Here is a 14,243-nt window from a genome sequence, read left to right on the forward strand (position 1 = left end):
AAAAGGCAGACTCTCCCTCATAGGAAACAGACTGGTAACACTTGACCTCTTGCGTCCTCCCATGGAGGTGAGAATAAAAGCAATCTACAATACTGCTGATATGAGCTTAGCTGTGCTTAAACAAATACTCCTAATTCCTCTCACCTACTGCTGACAAGGCATCTTCACCTTACTGAAAACTAAGCCAGTGTTCCAGGAACCAGCAGCAACAAGTTAGCAACAGAAGCAGCTGTCTTTAGATGGAATAAATAAATAAATGAATAAAGTACTGGTCACATCTCCATCCTCTTGCAACAGAATCCAGGAGGAGGAGGAGGTCAAGCAGTTGCCTTCAGTAATAGATTTTGCTAGTTACCTACTGATCAGAGAAAATTCTTACTCATTTTCTTTATCACAGTATTTTTCATTAACAATGAGAAATGATTGTGAACTTTTCTCCCTCACATGCTAGAATAAATTGGATTTAGGCATAATGTGCCTTGACTCTGATAGGTAGCATCATCTGCCATTCTGTTTTGGGAGGCGAAATACTTTAGGTAGCTGAATGACAGGGCAGCCAGACAGCATTTGCTCAATGATTACCTAATGGGAGGTGTGAGCATTACTGAAGTACCACTGTTCGAGCATGCCTTCCAAAAGCATAAGCACTACATCAAAAGTACTTACATTAATGTTCTTCCCTGACAAGACACACTCGTCTATCCTTTGCTGAGATGCAGGCCAGTGGATCTGTCAGACAAAACAACATTTTCAGCCCTGTACCTATAACCACATAGAACCACATTAAGAGCAATATGTAATCCTAGTCCCAGACTGGTGAGTTTTAAATTGTGCATTCCAAGGGCTAGAGGGGGGAAATTAAAACAGGCAAACTATTAAACCCCAATGGCAAGGCACTCTGAAGGTTCACAACTTCTACACTGCAGAATGAACGCAATTTATTTATTTATTTATTTATTTACTTTGCTTATATACCGCTGTATCTCAAGCCTGAAGGCGACTCACAGCGGTTCACAAACAGTAAAAACAGTAGAAACAGCAGTGGTTCCATACAACATATAACAATTGACTTAACACATTATCCATAAATTACCAATAAGCAATTACAATGCACAATTATTACAAAAAACAACCGTACCCAATCTTCTCATCATCCAAGCTTAGTCCAGGTTCGTCGTCCATTGTTCCATTTCTATGTTCCATTACCAGATTGCACTAAAACATCCAGGTCTTCACCTTTTTGCGGAATACCATTAGAGATGGTGCTAGTCTAATGTCCGTAGGAAGGGCGTTCCACAGCCGAGGAGCCACCACCGAGAAGGCCCTATCTCTCGTCCCCGCCAGCCGAGCTTGAGAAGCAGGCGGGATCGAGAGCAGGGTCTCCCCGGAAGATCTCAAAGTCCTGGTTGGTTCATAGGCAGAGATGCGGTCAGATAGGTAGCTTGGGCCGGAACCATTTAGGGCTTTAAAGGCCAACGCCAGCACTTTGAATTCAGCCCAGTAGCAGATCGGTAGCCAGTGGAGTTGGCGCAACAGGGAGGTTGTATGCTCCCTGCGCTCCACTCCTGTTAAAATCATGGCTGCCGAGCGTTGGACTAGTTGGAGCTTCCGAGCTGTCTTCAAAGGCAACCCCACGTAGAGAGCGTTGCAGTAGTCTAAACGGGATGTAACCAGAGCGTGGACTACCGTGGCCAAGTCAGACTTCCCAAGGTACGGGCGCAGCTGGCGCACAAGCTTTAGCTGTGCAAATGCTCCCCTGGTCACCGCCGAAACCTGGGGTTTCAGGCTCAGCGATGAGTCCAGGGTCACACCCAAGCTGCGAACCTGCGTCTTCAGGGGGAGTGCGGCCCCATCCAACACAGGCTGTAACCCTATGCCCTGTTCGGCCTTGCGACTGACCAGGAGTACCTCTGTCTTGTCTGGATTCAATTTCAATTTGTTCGCTCTCATCCAGACCGTCACAGCGGCCAAGCACCGGTTCAGGACCCGGACAGCCTCCTTAGTAGCAGGTGGAAAGGAGTGACAGAGTTGGACATCATCCGTGTACAGATGACACCGTACCCCGAAACTCCGGATGATCTCCCCCAGCGGCTTCATGTAGATGTTAAACAACATGAGAGACAATATTGAGCCCTGAGGAACCCCACAAGACAATGGTTGTGGGGTTGAACAGGTGTCCCCCAACAACACCTTCTGAGATCGACCCTCCAGGAATGACCGGAACCACTGCAAAACAGTACCTCCAAGACCCATCCCTGCGAGGCGTCTCAGAAGGATACCATGGTCGACGGTATCGAAGGCCACTGAGAGGTCCAGCAGCACCAACAGGGACACACTCCCCCTGTCGAGCTCCCGGCGCAGATCATCCACTAAGGCGACCAAGGCTGTCTCGGTACCATGTCCCGGCCTAAAGCCAGACTGTGCCGGGTCTAGATAATCCGTGTCTACCAAGAATACCTGGAGTTGTGAGGCCACCACAACTTAATTTAGCATTACTTTAACTGCCATGTCTCCATGCTATGGAATCCTGGGATTTGCAGCTTGGTGAGGCACCAGGATTCTTTCGCAGAGATGGCTAAAGCCTTGTACAACTCCAGATTTTTATAGCATTGAGCCATGTCAATTAAAGAAGTGTCAAAAATGCATTAACTCTACAGTGTAGATGTACCCTGAGATGATAAGACCTCTTAGAGTCTGTTGAATAGTATTAATTTCTTTTTTTATAGGCTATATATTATTGGCCTTATGTTTGACTGTTACAGAAAGGAAAGTTTGACTTCTTGGATGCATGTGTACAACTGCCTAAAACAGGAAGAAGTCAGTTTAGCTTGTAGTATTTGTGCCTTTTTCTTTTTGGTGTGTAATTTTTCTTTTCCTACATTAGTCAGTGAGCTGTTCGTAATTATTTTAAGGTGTTTTTTTTTTTAAGTCATAGGGTGATACGGCCCAGGAATTATCAGCTTCATTAGATACACTTCAAGCATTATACTAGCATTCTCCAATCTTGTGTCCTCTAGGCATGTTTGGGCTTCAGTTCACAACAACAGCTCCAGCTAAAATGGATAATGATCTGGGGAATGCTGGGAGTTGTTGTCCAAAACATCCAGAGGACACTGCTGTAGAAGGCCTCACTTGAATAACAGCAAAATGACCACCTTCCACACAGTCATTGCAAGAGCAATAGATATGGTCAACCTGTAAATGACAGGCAATCCAATGCAAATTCAGTGCAGAGAATTTTAGAGAAATATATATTGGCTACTAAACCGAAATCTTCCCCAACCATCAAATGAATGCGCATGTCCCCCCCCCCCTCCCAATTTTCCTCCCTGCTTCTGGCAAAAGACAAGAAGTGCCCTTACTATCAGGGGCTCCCTGTTGATATCATGGAGATCCAGTGAAAGGATGTAGTCCTTGCTTCCCACATACATGCGGTCATGATCTTCATCCTTTAGCAGGATGCGATAGTCTGTTGAGTTGAGCAGGAAATTGAAGAAATGGGCAGTGCCGGTGACCTTCAGCTCTAAGGGAAGAAACAGAAGAAAAGAGAGGTATTAGTTGGCTCCTGCCTTGGCCCTTTCTTGGTTCCAGATGTATCCTTCTGAATATGATTTGGAAGCAACAACCAAGCTCACAAAAAGCTGGAACACATTTGGCTCATGAATGCAGCAAAATACATGCATGTAGCCCACACTTCCTTATTCCAAAAGATGACTCATCAGACTCCATCAGTACACCATTATGCACTGAGTGTATCTTACAATGATTCCCAACCTTTGGGCCTCTAGGTGGTTTGGACTTCAGTCTCTAACAGCTGGTAAGCTGGCTGGGATTTCTGGAAGTTGAAGTCCAAAACCCCTGGAGGCCCAAAGGTTGGGAACCATTGTAAGATACACTCAGTGCTTAATGGTGTACTGATGGAGTCTGATGAGGTTCAGGAACACAGAAGTCATTTCATCAGGTACATGGGAGAGAAAAAACTTGCATTTAGTTAGCTGTTTCAATAACAAAGGTTTAACTACATCATATTATAATTGCAAGTTACTCATTTTGTGATGCAACTCTAATGTTTAGTCTTTTTTTAACAATTACAGAGGTATAGCCTCAACAAATGGTGGAGGAGGAATATCACATGGCTCAACTGGTGGCTTGTGCTTGTCTTATGCTTCTGAGTAAAATAAAAATACAGACTTCAACTACTACTTATTAAGAACTCAATGTACCTTTCCTGTTTCGGAATTATAGAGGAATTCATTTCTTTGATTATTAAGCCACTGCCTTCTTCATTCACAGCACAGACAGTGTGAAAATGATAAAAGGATTAAAACCCTTTATTACAGCTATTAGCAGTACTACTGCCCACATACACATAATCAGCAAGTGTCTGTTTTCACCAAAAGACTCTGGAGTTTGATTAGTTTATCAACACCAAGGTTCATTCAGCAGCCTATAGTATTCACTAGTAGCTACTGTGTGATTTAATTTAGCATCAGTTGGCCACGGACATCTAAATTCCTGCTAATCTGCTCAAGAACCAGCTGCGTATGGTAAAGTCTCTCTGACATCAGAACATCTATGGTAATAAATGCCAATGGAGGATGGGCTCTACAGCTTGAACCTACATTTTGAACCTACATTTTAAGACAGCAAGAGAACAGTTCAGTCAATAAAATACCAAGAATGGGAAGAACAGAAAGTGTGAAACAAAGAGTGCATCTGACACCATCTTACCTGCCATGGAAGTTTTAGGGTGCTTTCAGACATGAGAAAAACCCACAACAAAACCCACACCTACCCCCCCAAAACATAGGCTTTCCCTGGGGGGGGGGGGAGTCTAGATGCCCTCCTGGTAACTACTGGGAGGGCACCCAGATGCTCAGAACTCCCCCCCCCCTTACAAAAAAGCCCTTAAAAATTTAAAAACCTACCAGACTGTCATTAAGCTACTCCTGGCACATAGAAATGATTCGCAGAGCTGGAAGGGAGCAATTTTGCTCCCTTCCTCTCCCACCACATCATTTGTATGCACCAGGAGGACTGCTGGAGCAGCTTAATGGTAGCTCAATACTTTTTTAAAAAAATAAGGCTAGTTTGGAGGGGGGCTTTGGAGGAGGCGGTGGGTGCCATCTTGTACCTTTGGGCTCCAGGAGCCCAAAACTATGAGATGGCTGTGGGAAGTAACCCCAGGGTAGGAAGGAAGGCCTGGTTCTAATGGGGTGTTTAATTAATTTGAAACAACAATGGTTATTCAGAATTAATTTGTTTTTGCTGGAGGCGTCATTTGGATGCCTCAGGTAAAGCTCAACAGTTCACATTTTGGGGCCTGTCTGGAAGGGCCCTTAGTTGAATGCAAATATTATCTTGAACCTGTTTTATTCAGAACAGGTTTGGATAACAATCAGATGCACCACTGCACTGATGTTTCTTTTTGTGCATTTTTACTATCTTCAGGTTACGCTGAGGATACTGTTCCATGAGACAATGAGGAATTTGAGCAATGATTAGTAATCAGTTCTTGATTATTACAGTTGGATTGAGATGAAGACAAGTGGAAATGCAATAAGAATCCATTGTTTCAGCCAAACAGTGAACCATCTGAAAACAGTTTGAAATATACTATATATGGTAAAATTAATAAGACTAGATTTAGGCATAGAACACAAATAAAATAACAATAAATATCTTAATCTGGAAGCTCTTTGTTCATTGTTTGAAACATTTAATCAAAACATAGCATAGATCTGTTCCAGTTTTGAGTGAGATGTGCAAGTAAAAGCAATGTGTCTATGTAACTGTATTTGTGTTATGAATACCTCTTTCTTCTTTCTTTTGTATTTTTGGAGAAAGTGTTAAGTTTACCTTTATTGTCTTAAGAACTTAAAATGACAGATTAAAAAATAATAACATGAAGAATTTAGTATTCTGTTTTCAGGAACCAGAAAGAAGAGAGGCTATATGTGCCAATAAACAGCCAATTGTTTATTCCTTTAAAAAGTTACTGAAGAAGGCCTTTCCGAAATGAGTTGGGCTTTTTAAAGGAAGAAGCAGTTGACCATGTATTGCCAAACAGAGCTTCTCCCCTCTCCCCCACACGATTATATATGTGCTTTTAGAACTCTCTCTATTTTTCTATTATCTAGTTTGACCAATAATATAACATCATGCAGTTGCATATAATATATCTCTCATAAGCCAAAAACATTTATAGCATACATTCAAGAGGTTTTGTTTCAGCTCATGAGAGGCATATGATATCAGCTAAAGGTCTTGTTAAAGCCTTGTAAACAAACCCAGAAAAATTACTAGCTGGCTATTGGATAAGACATTATTAGCCTATGTTTCCATGAGACAAAGAGCTCACACACTCTGTTTTGTGATCCTCTGAAAAATCTTTTTCTTCTGTCTATAGGCCATCTTCACAATGAATGTGTTCGTGCTTCCTGTTTCTATCATTTGAATGTGAAAGCAACATCGATAGCAGTCTGATTTAAAGCGATGTTCACTATATACCCTATATTAACATTTAGTAGACATGCATCTCATCCTAAAAGATATTCTCAAGATTCATTTTGGCAGACAGTTCACCACCAAATCAAATCACAATCTTTCCTGGCAACTACTTTCCTACATCAATAGGAGTATAATGCCTAGATTAGTGGTTCTCCTAATGCCGTGACCCCTCATGTTGTGGTGATCCCCAACCATAAAATTATTTTCATTGCTACTTCATAACTGTAATTCTTCTACCGTTATGAATCGTAATGTAAATATCAGACATGCAGGATGTATTTTCATTCACCATATGAAATTTGGCACAAATTTGAATATTGGTATGGTTGGGGGGGGATGTTATCATTTAGGAGTTGTAATTGCTGGGATTTACAGTTAACCTACAATCAGAGAGCATTCTGAACTCCACTAGCAATGGAATTGAACCAAACTTGGCACACAGAACTCCCATGACCAACAGAAAATACTGGAAGGGCTTGGTGGGAACTGACTTTGAGTTTTGGAATTGTAGTTCACCTACATCCAGAGAGCACTGTGGAATCAAACAATGAGGGATCTGGACCAAACTTGGCACTAATACTCAATAAGCTCGATGTGAATACTGGTGGAGTTTGGGGAAAATAGACCTTGACATTTGGAGTTGTAGTTGCTGGGATTTATTGTTCACCTACAATCAAAGAGCATTCTGAACCCCAGCAATGATACAATTGGGCCAAACTTCCCACAGAGAAACCCTATGAACAACAGAAAATGCTGTTTTTGATGGTTTTTGGTGACCCCTCTGACACCCCCCTCGCAACCCCACCAGGAATTCTGACTTCTCAGTTGTGAAACACTGATCTAGATCATGGGAAGTTGTATTCCAACTTTATTCTGCTTTGATCAGTCCTCACTTGGAATCCTGTGTCCATTTCTGGGCACACAATTCAAGAGAGATATTGACAAGCTCGAATGTCAACTGCACAGCAACCAGAAGGATTTTGTACATATAGACAGCTTAAGTATTTTTTTGCTGCTTGCCTCTCCATGCCCATTGATCATTCATAGATATTTTATTCACACAATACACTGTCTACTCTGTCCACTGGCTGAGAGATATAGATATTGACTATTATGTTCTATGCACACAGTTTTGAGTGTGTGCCTTACATCTGGCCTCTAAAACCAAGAAATATTTAAGCTCTTAAATATTTCAGTCAGTTTCTTAGGCCTCAATGGATTTTGTTAAATCATGGTCCATGCTTTTCTAGTAGACTTGGCCCCCAACTCCTCTCAAATAAATGACAGCAAAGAAAATGCCATTTTTAAAAGAAGAAACCAACCAACACACTTCAGGGACAGGGAAGTAGAATGAAATTTACTGGCACATTTCTGGCAGGAGATCAGCATGGATTTCTTATTCGTCATCGTCTAGGAATAGCAACACAAAATGTCTGTCCCACTGTTAAAATATACTGCCGAAATTAAAACTTGGTAGAACTTCAATAGCCAAGTTTGGGGCTTTTTTTGCTAAAGGACTGTGAATTCAAATAATATATCTTATATTCAAAACAAATGCTATCGATTCAGGAATCTTCAATTCTAGCAGGACATACCTGTTCTATTCAGAAGCCACCCCACTGTGTTCAATAGTAACAAATCCAAAGTGTTCAGGACTTCATACTGAGTTTACATCTTATGCACTGGCTTTGTTGGCAGATTCCTGTCTTTTAGTGAGGAACATAACAGATCCTGCTTTCTTGACATTTGTCCATTCTAGTCCACTTTAATATGATAAAATGGTATTTATATTGTACACATCTCTTGTCTAGCATACAGCATACTACCACTGGGTATTTATTTATGTATTTATTTAATTCATTTATATACCACCCTTCTCACCCCTGGAAGGACTCAAAGCAGTTTCCAGCATATTCACAACAAAATTCAATGCCTTACAAAACATGAAAATTTAACATAAAACAACAGTAGCATAAAACTATAAATTAAATCATAAAATGTAACTACATTTAAACATTAAAACAAGGGAATAAAATATATTAATATAAACACTAAAATCACATTATCCAGAAACATAGTCCAAGCCATTTCAACATCAAATAACAATTGCACATAACCCATGTTCATTTCTTGCCCTGCTTACTGCCCAAATGCTTGGTTCCACAGCCATGTTTTTGCTTTTTTTCTGAAGGGCAAGAGGGAGGGTGACGATCTAATGTCTCTCCCTCCTCCCCCAACAATTTGGATATATAAAGTTGGCCTGAGTTCCATCAAGAAAGCTAGTGTAGAAACAAATCTTTCAAAAGTAAAAAAAAATCCTCACTGTGAATATATTTGGAGATAGTAAACTTTTGGTAGATCTCCAAGTGTTTCTTGACTGAGAAACCCCTATTAAATTCATGGGGTCACTTTAAGTCAACAGGTGACTTGAACACATGCATGCATATGCACATATACAAACCTTTAAGAATCATAAAGCTCTAGCATTTTTAGTTAGCAGATAGCTGAGGAAAATATCAAGAGAAGATGGCCTCTGATTGTGTCCTGTCTTCCTCCTCCAATCCTGAATGAAGCCAAACCGGACAAAGATGAATGTTCATGATGCCAACTAGCCATTTAGGATGTGAAAAGAGCCAACAACCTATTTGGATGAGTCAGTGAATGCTGCCCCTGCCCCCACATACCTGTTTTCCTCCTAAAAACAATTACATAACACTTTTCCTTACCTAAAACAAAAAAAAAAGTTTACAACACAAACATCAAAACATAGCCATCTAATTTGTTGCTGCTGTTGCCTTCAAGTCATTTCTGACTTATGACCATTCTAAGGTGACCTTATCCCAGGCTTTTCTAGGGATGGGAGTGTGTGACTTGCTCAATGTCACCCCTGAGTTTTCCTATCCAACTGGGGAACCAAACCCTCATCTCCAGAGTTATGATCTAGGACAGAAAATTCCTCACTACAATTTTCACTAGCCTGTAAAATGCATCAGAAGATGTCTTGGGATTTTGGAAACAGTGCCACTATTTAAAAGCTCCCGAGTCCCGTTTGAGTGACCACTTCCCATAGCAAGATGGTAGGAAGCAGGGGCAATATCACTGAAACCCTCTGATGAGGATTCTTACAAATATGGTCATCTGCTTGAATTGAGAGTTAGATAAGAAAACACACAACATAATAAATGTGTCCGTCTTTAACATGTCACAAGACTCAGATGTTTTTGCTAGAAGAGATTAACATAGGCTAATCCTTTGGAAACTATTCTATAAACTAGTTGGCTTTCATCTATTAAGGGAATTTAAAAACCAAAGGGGGGGGGGGGCACACAAGATTCATCACACTGTTTTTTTTTTTGGTTTTTTTTTTGCTTTGGGGCTAGTTGCCAGAAAGGCCATGGGGCTTTTGAATATGGAGAACAGCACCACACACAGATGTCTTCAACTAGCATTATTTATTAAAACCTCCTGTAATACAAAGTAATACCTTACTTTAAAGAAACGTAAAACTTAACTGAATAGACTCTGGCTGCTCTAAAGAGGTGACACGGGGCCCAAAGCCTCCTAGCTTCTCTCTCAAGCAGAAAACATTCTTTTATATCCCTCTCACAAGACTTGTTAGCACCAAAGCTTCCTGGGTTTGCCTCTTAAATGAGTTGCCTCATAATAAAAGCAAACCATCACAATCTGCATACTTTAGCTGACTAGCTGTTATGTGTTCTCAGCCAATGCATCTCACGCTATCTGGTGTCAGAGATTGGCAATTTGCCAGGGAACAGTGCCATACTTATACCCATTGGCAAGAGCGATGGCTTATTTCTTTCCTGAAAACCTTCTGCAGAGTGGCGGCCAGTGATTCATGGACCAGTATCAGTGTATAGGTCACCAGTTTGAGCAGTACATCTAAATGCTATTTTGAATCTAACAGATTGCATGGCTATTGTTCTTTATTCTCAGATCATGCAAAAACTGTCCAGCTGCATCTACGAATCCCAGCGCCTCTGATTCCAAGTTTTACCTATCAATACCAATGTTTCATTTTACAAGTGGGGAACTTTCTAAAGCATGACAAATATCATAAAAGACTAAATAAGGTATGACGTTCTCATCAACAGGTAGTCCGACATATATGACTTCTAGTTACAAATAGTGATGAGACACCAGGAAGCAAGAGGAAATTACTCCTAGGAAGGGGAGTTCATTCCTCTAAGAGGTATCATGGGAAAAGTGTCTCTGCTGAAGCTTTATTACCAATCCTTTTTCCACAACAAGCCAACATTTTCAAAATCTAATTGTCACAAGGACAGAAAATGAGGTCAAATCTTCTGAACAGGGGAACAGATAGTAAAACAAATGTTACAGGTGCGTTGGATAGTAATCTTTGCTATCCAAAAAGTCTGCACACACACACACACACACAAACACAGACATATCTTTGGCAGAAGCTACACTTAATAAATGTATTTCTTCCATTGGGACTGTACCCAATTGGAGGATATGTGACATGAAACCTCCAGCTATGTGAGAAGGACCAGTCCTGTTTGTAATTGATGTATGGCCTTATTCCTGATGTCAGGAAGGATGGAAGAGTTACATGTTATGCAGTATTCACACACACACACACCATGCTGAAAGAAAGGTGGGATATAAAATAATGAAATAAGCATGTTTGCAATGTAAAATAAATTGCCCCATTTGTCTATTTCCCTTATATTCATGCACAAGTCTAAGTCCACATATTGGGTTCTTGACAAGAAGGACTTATTTTCTCTGGGCCTATGGCCTCAGATGTATGGCTCTAAGATGGTTCTGCAGAAGTAATCAAAAGAGGGACTCTTTTGTGCTGGCTGATTCCCGGGAAGAAGCAAAGTGCCTACTGTACCAAAGGCCCGGCTTTAATTTGGCAGGAAAATGAGTTCATGGTGATGCTAGGGAGCAGCTGGGGAAGATGTTAGGAAACTCATAGTAATTTCTTTCTGAGAAATTATTTCCATGTAGGAAGTAGGACATACTCGCAACTAGTAATCACTGACAAGACAACCATGTTTAGACACAACAATTGGGCTGGGCTCCAGAAAGCTTTGGTTTACCATTTGTAAGTGGCACATCAAAACATGCTGCCTGATCACTCCCACTTCATCCTTCTAGGCATGAATCTTCAGCCCTCTACCTGTCTTGGACTTTGATGACCAGAAGCAGTAGCCAGTACTGACACTAGTAAGATATTATGGGAGTTGTAGTCGAAGTCCAATGTTCCCATTGACATGTCTGACCAAACCAGATACTCTCTGTTCACAGCTTAATATGACATGGTATTTTGGTCCTCCTCTCTCCAAACAAGCCACAGCATAAGCTTACAGTGAGTGTGGCTGTTGATGTTGGGTTGTCTTTGAAGAAATAAGTCAGAGCTCCTTGTTTGGATGTCATGATAACTCAATGGTCAGTGGTTCTCCCATGGCAGGCAAACCTAAATAGGAGTATTTGGACAGAGTGCATTACAGTGCCCTGGAGTCCTGTCATGCATGGATCAGGCTAAAACTAAAGAAACAGTACTTTTGTACTGTGCATATGTAATAAAGCTATCTTGTTTTCCTACAAAGATATCATTGACTATAGGAATCCTGTTAGTGATGTACAAAAATGTAATTCTAATTTAACTTGCATAACATATATTTTGGGTTATTATAAAGGTCAGAATTCTTTGCCAACTGCACTGCAATGACGTAAATTTCCTGCATAGCAGGGGGTTGGACTGCATGGCCCTTGTGGTCTCTTCCACTTCTAAGACTTTTGAAGGACCTCCAGCTCTAGGAACATAATGCCTGTGGATTGCAGCAGCTTAAAAATGAATAGGGAGGGGAGATTATGAGTAAATGTGTCATAGTTCTACCTGTGCAGAACGTTATAGTATATTTCCAGAGCCAGGATTTCAACCATCAGTTCACAATTTGCTAATGCTGCTTGGTGTGTTCCTGCATGTTTACAATTTCCATTTCATACTTTCTAGTAGTTTACTGCTGCAGCAAACATTTATGTTTGATTTTGGAGCACTGAGCAAAAATGTTAACAACATAAGAAGCTACCAGAGTGTGGAATGAATATTTAAAAAATGAACATTTTAGAATTTTCCTCTTTTCAAAGTAATTTGTTGTCATCACACATTACTCAGTGGCAAAAAATAATGTTTTGTTATTCAGTGGTAAGATGTTACTAACATATCACATTGAAAGCAGGATTACACTCAGAGGAAGAAGCAGTGAAAATTTGGGCAAGTAACATCAACAGTTTAAGATTGTTAAATAACACTTGTAGAAAATAGCAAAGTCTTGGAACAATTATTACTGAAAGTTAAGGGGGAAAGTGCAAAAGAAAGATTACAGCTAAACATTAAGAGAACAAAAATAATGACCAACGATTATTTACATAACTGTAAAGTGCTTAATGCAGAGATCAAAATAGTTCAACATTTTTTATACCTAGGCTCAGTCATTAATCAAAATAGATACTAGTCAAGAAATCAGAAAAACATTATTATCACATTATTAGTGTGAAAACAAATATGAAAATCTTGCCCAATTACCAAAGAAAAAAGTACTGCATTTCTTTTTAACATGTTGCTTCTCAACTCTGTAGTGGAGTATATAATTCCTTCCACATGGTTCCCTGTTTACCTATTTCCTTTGCAGAGGGTGAGACACCCAAGAATAACTGCCAAAGCAGTGTATGTGCTAACCATAATGGTGCCAATCTATCTCTATCTGAAAGACCATCTCCACTGATGTTACAAGATGCTGAGCATTAGTCTGCTCATCTGGCAGCATCATCTCTGCACATTTACACTGATTAATTTGTTAAAACAGGCTAACTCGGGAAGAAGGTAAGGCTAAGCTGGTATCATAGGCAAGCACTGATTCACTAAAATATGTGCTGACTGCCTTTGCACAGATTAGGGGATGTGTCTGTACCAGCTCCCACATGCTGCAGGGGCATGGTAGAACTGAAAATTCAAATGAACTAAATAAAATAAATATTTAACAGATCTACAGACAAGAGCATAACATGTCTTGGCGAAGGTTCCCTTCATTGCTACCTCATGCATACATAAAGCCTAACGATTTAGACTCATCAGCTGAAACAAACAATCCCCTTTGCTTTGCAGGGGGAGAAAGAGGTGAATCAGGGCAGGATGCTTCTGTTTGGAAACATGAGCTGAAGTTGGTCTCATACATTATTAATGTGCCCACAAAGCAGGAGCAGCTAAAAGGGAATTATGGGGCACCATTTTATTTGCACTTTCAAAAAGCCTTTGACAGAATCCCTCATAAGAGGCTGTGAAAAGAAGCTTAGTTGCCATGAGAGGGAACGAAGATTTGGTCATGGACCAGAGGTTGGCTATGGAAAGGGTGAACAAAAACCCGGATTAGCCCCGTGGCTTTCAGCAACTCCATTGTTCACAAAATGGCCTTGAATCCTATGAACAGGTTCATTCATCAATTAAACTTCAGCATTTGTTGGCTTAACTGGTTTGCTCTTCCTGGTGTGGGACGGAGTCATCATCACCTTCTCAGTTGTATGACATTGCTTCTGTGACTTCACTGAATTACAAACTTTTTTAAAAAGCAGGAGAAACCCAGTAAAAAGAGTTCTAATGGTCCCCTCAACTCCCATCCATGCTCTAATAAGCCTATCCCCCTTCTATCAGATACTCTCCAAAAAAGAGAAACTATCAACACAGC

The 14,243-nt window shown here is 40.6% G+C and overlaps 1 protein-coding gene across 3 annotated transcripts in view; it reads right to left on the reverse strand.

Annotated features, from left to right (window-relative positions):
- Positions 1 to 14,243, reverse strand: part of SEMA3F (semaphorin 3F) — a 166,777-nt gene that overhangs the window by 40,705 nt on the left and 111,829 nt on the right. For all 3 annotated transcript variants that reach the window (XM_060765747.2, XM_060765748.2, XM_060765746.2), the window contains 2 exons: positions 3,363 to 3,523; positions 667 to 729 (listed from right to left, as the gene is read on the reverse strand). In XM_060765747.2, coding sequence (XP_060621730.2) covers positions 667 to 729; positions 3,363 to 3,523 — 224 coding nt within the window. The remainder of the gene's footprint in view (positions 1 to 666; positions 730 to 3,362; positions 3,524 to 14,243) is intronic.

Source organism: Anolis sagrei, chromosome 2, assembly GCF_037176765.1.
Source record: "Anolis sagrei isolate rAnoSag1 chromosome 2, rAnoSag1.mat, whole genome shotgun sequence".
NCBI lineage: Eukaryota > Metazoa > Chordata > Lepidosauria > Squamata > Dactyloidae > Anolis > Anolis sagrei.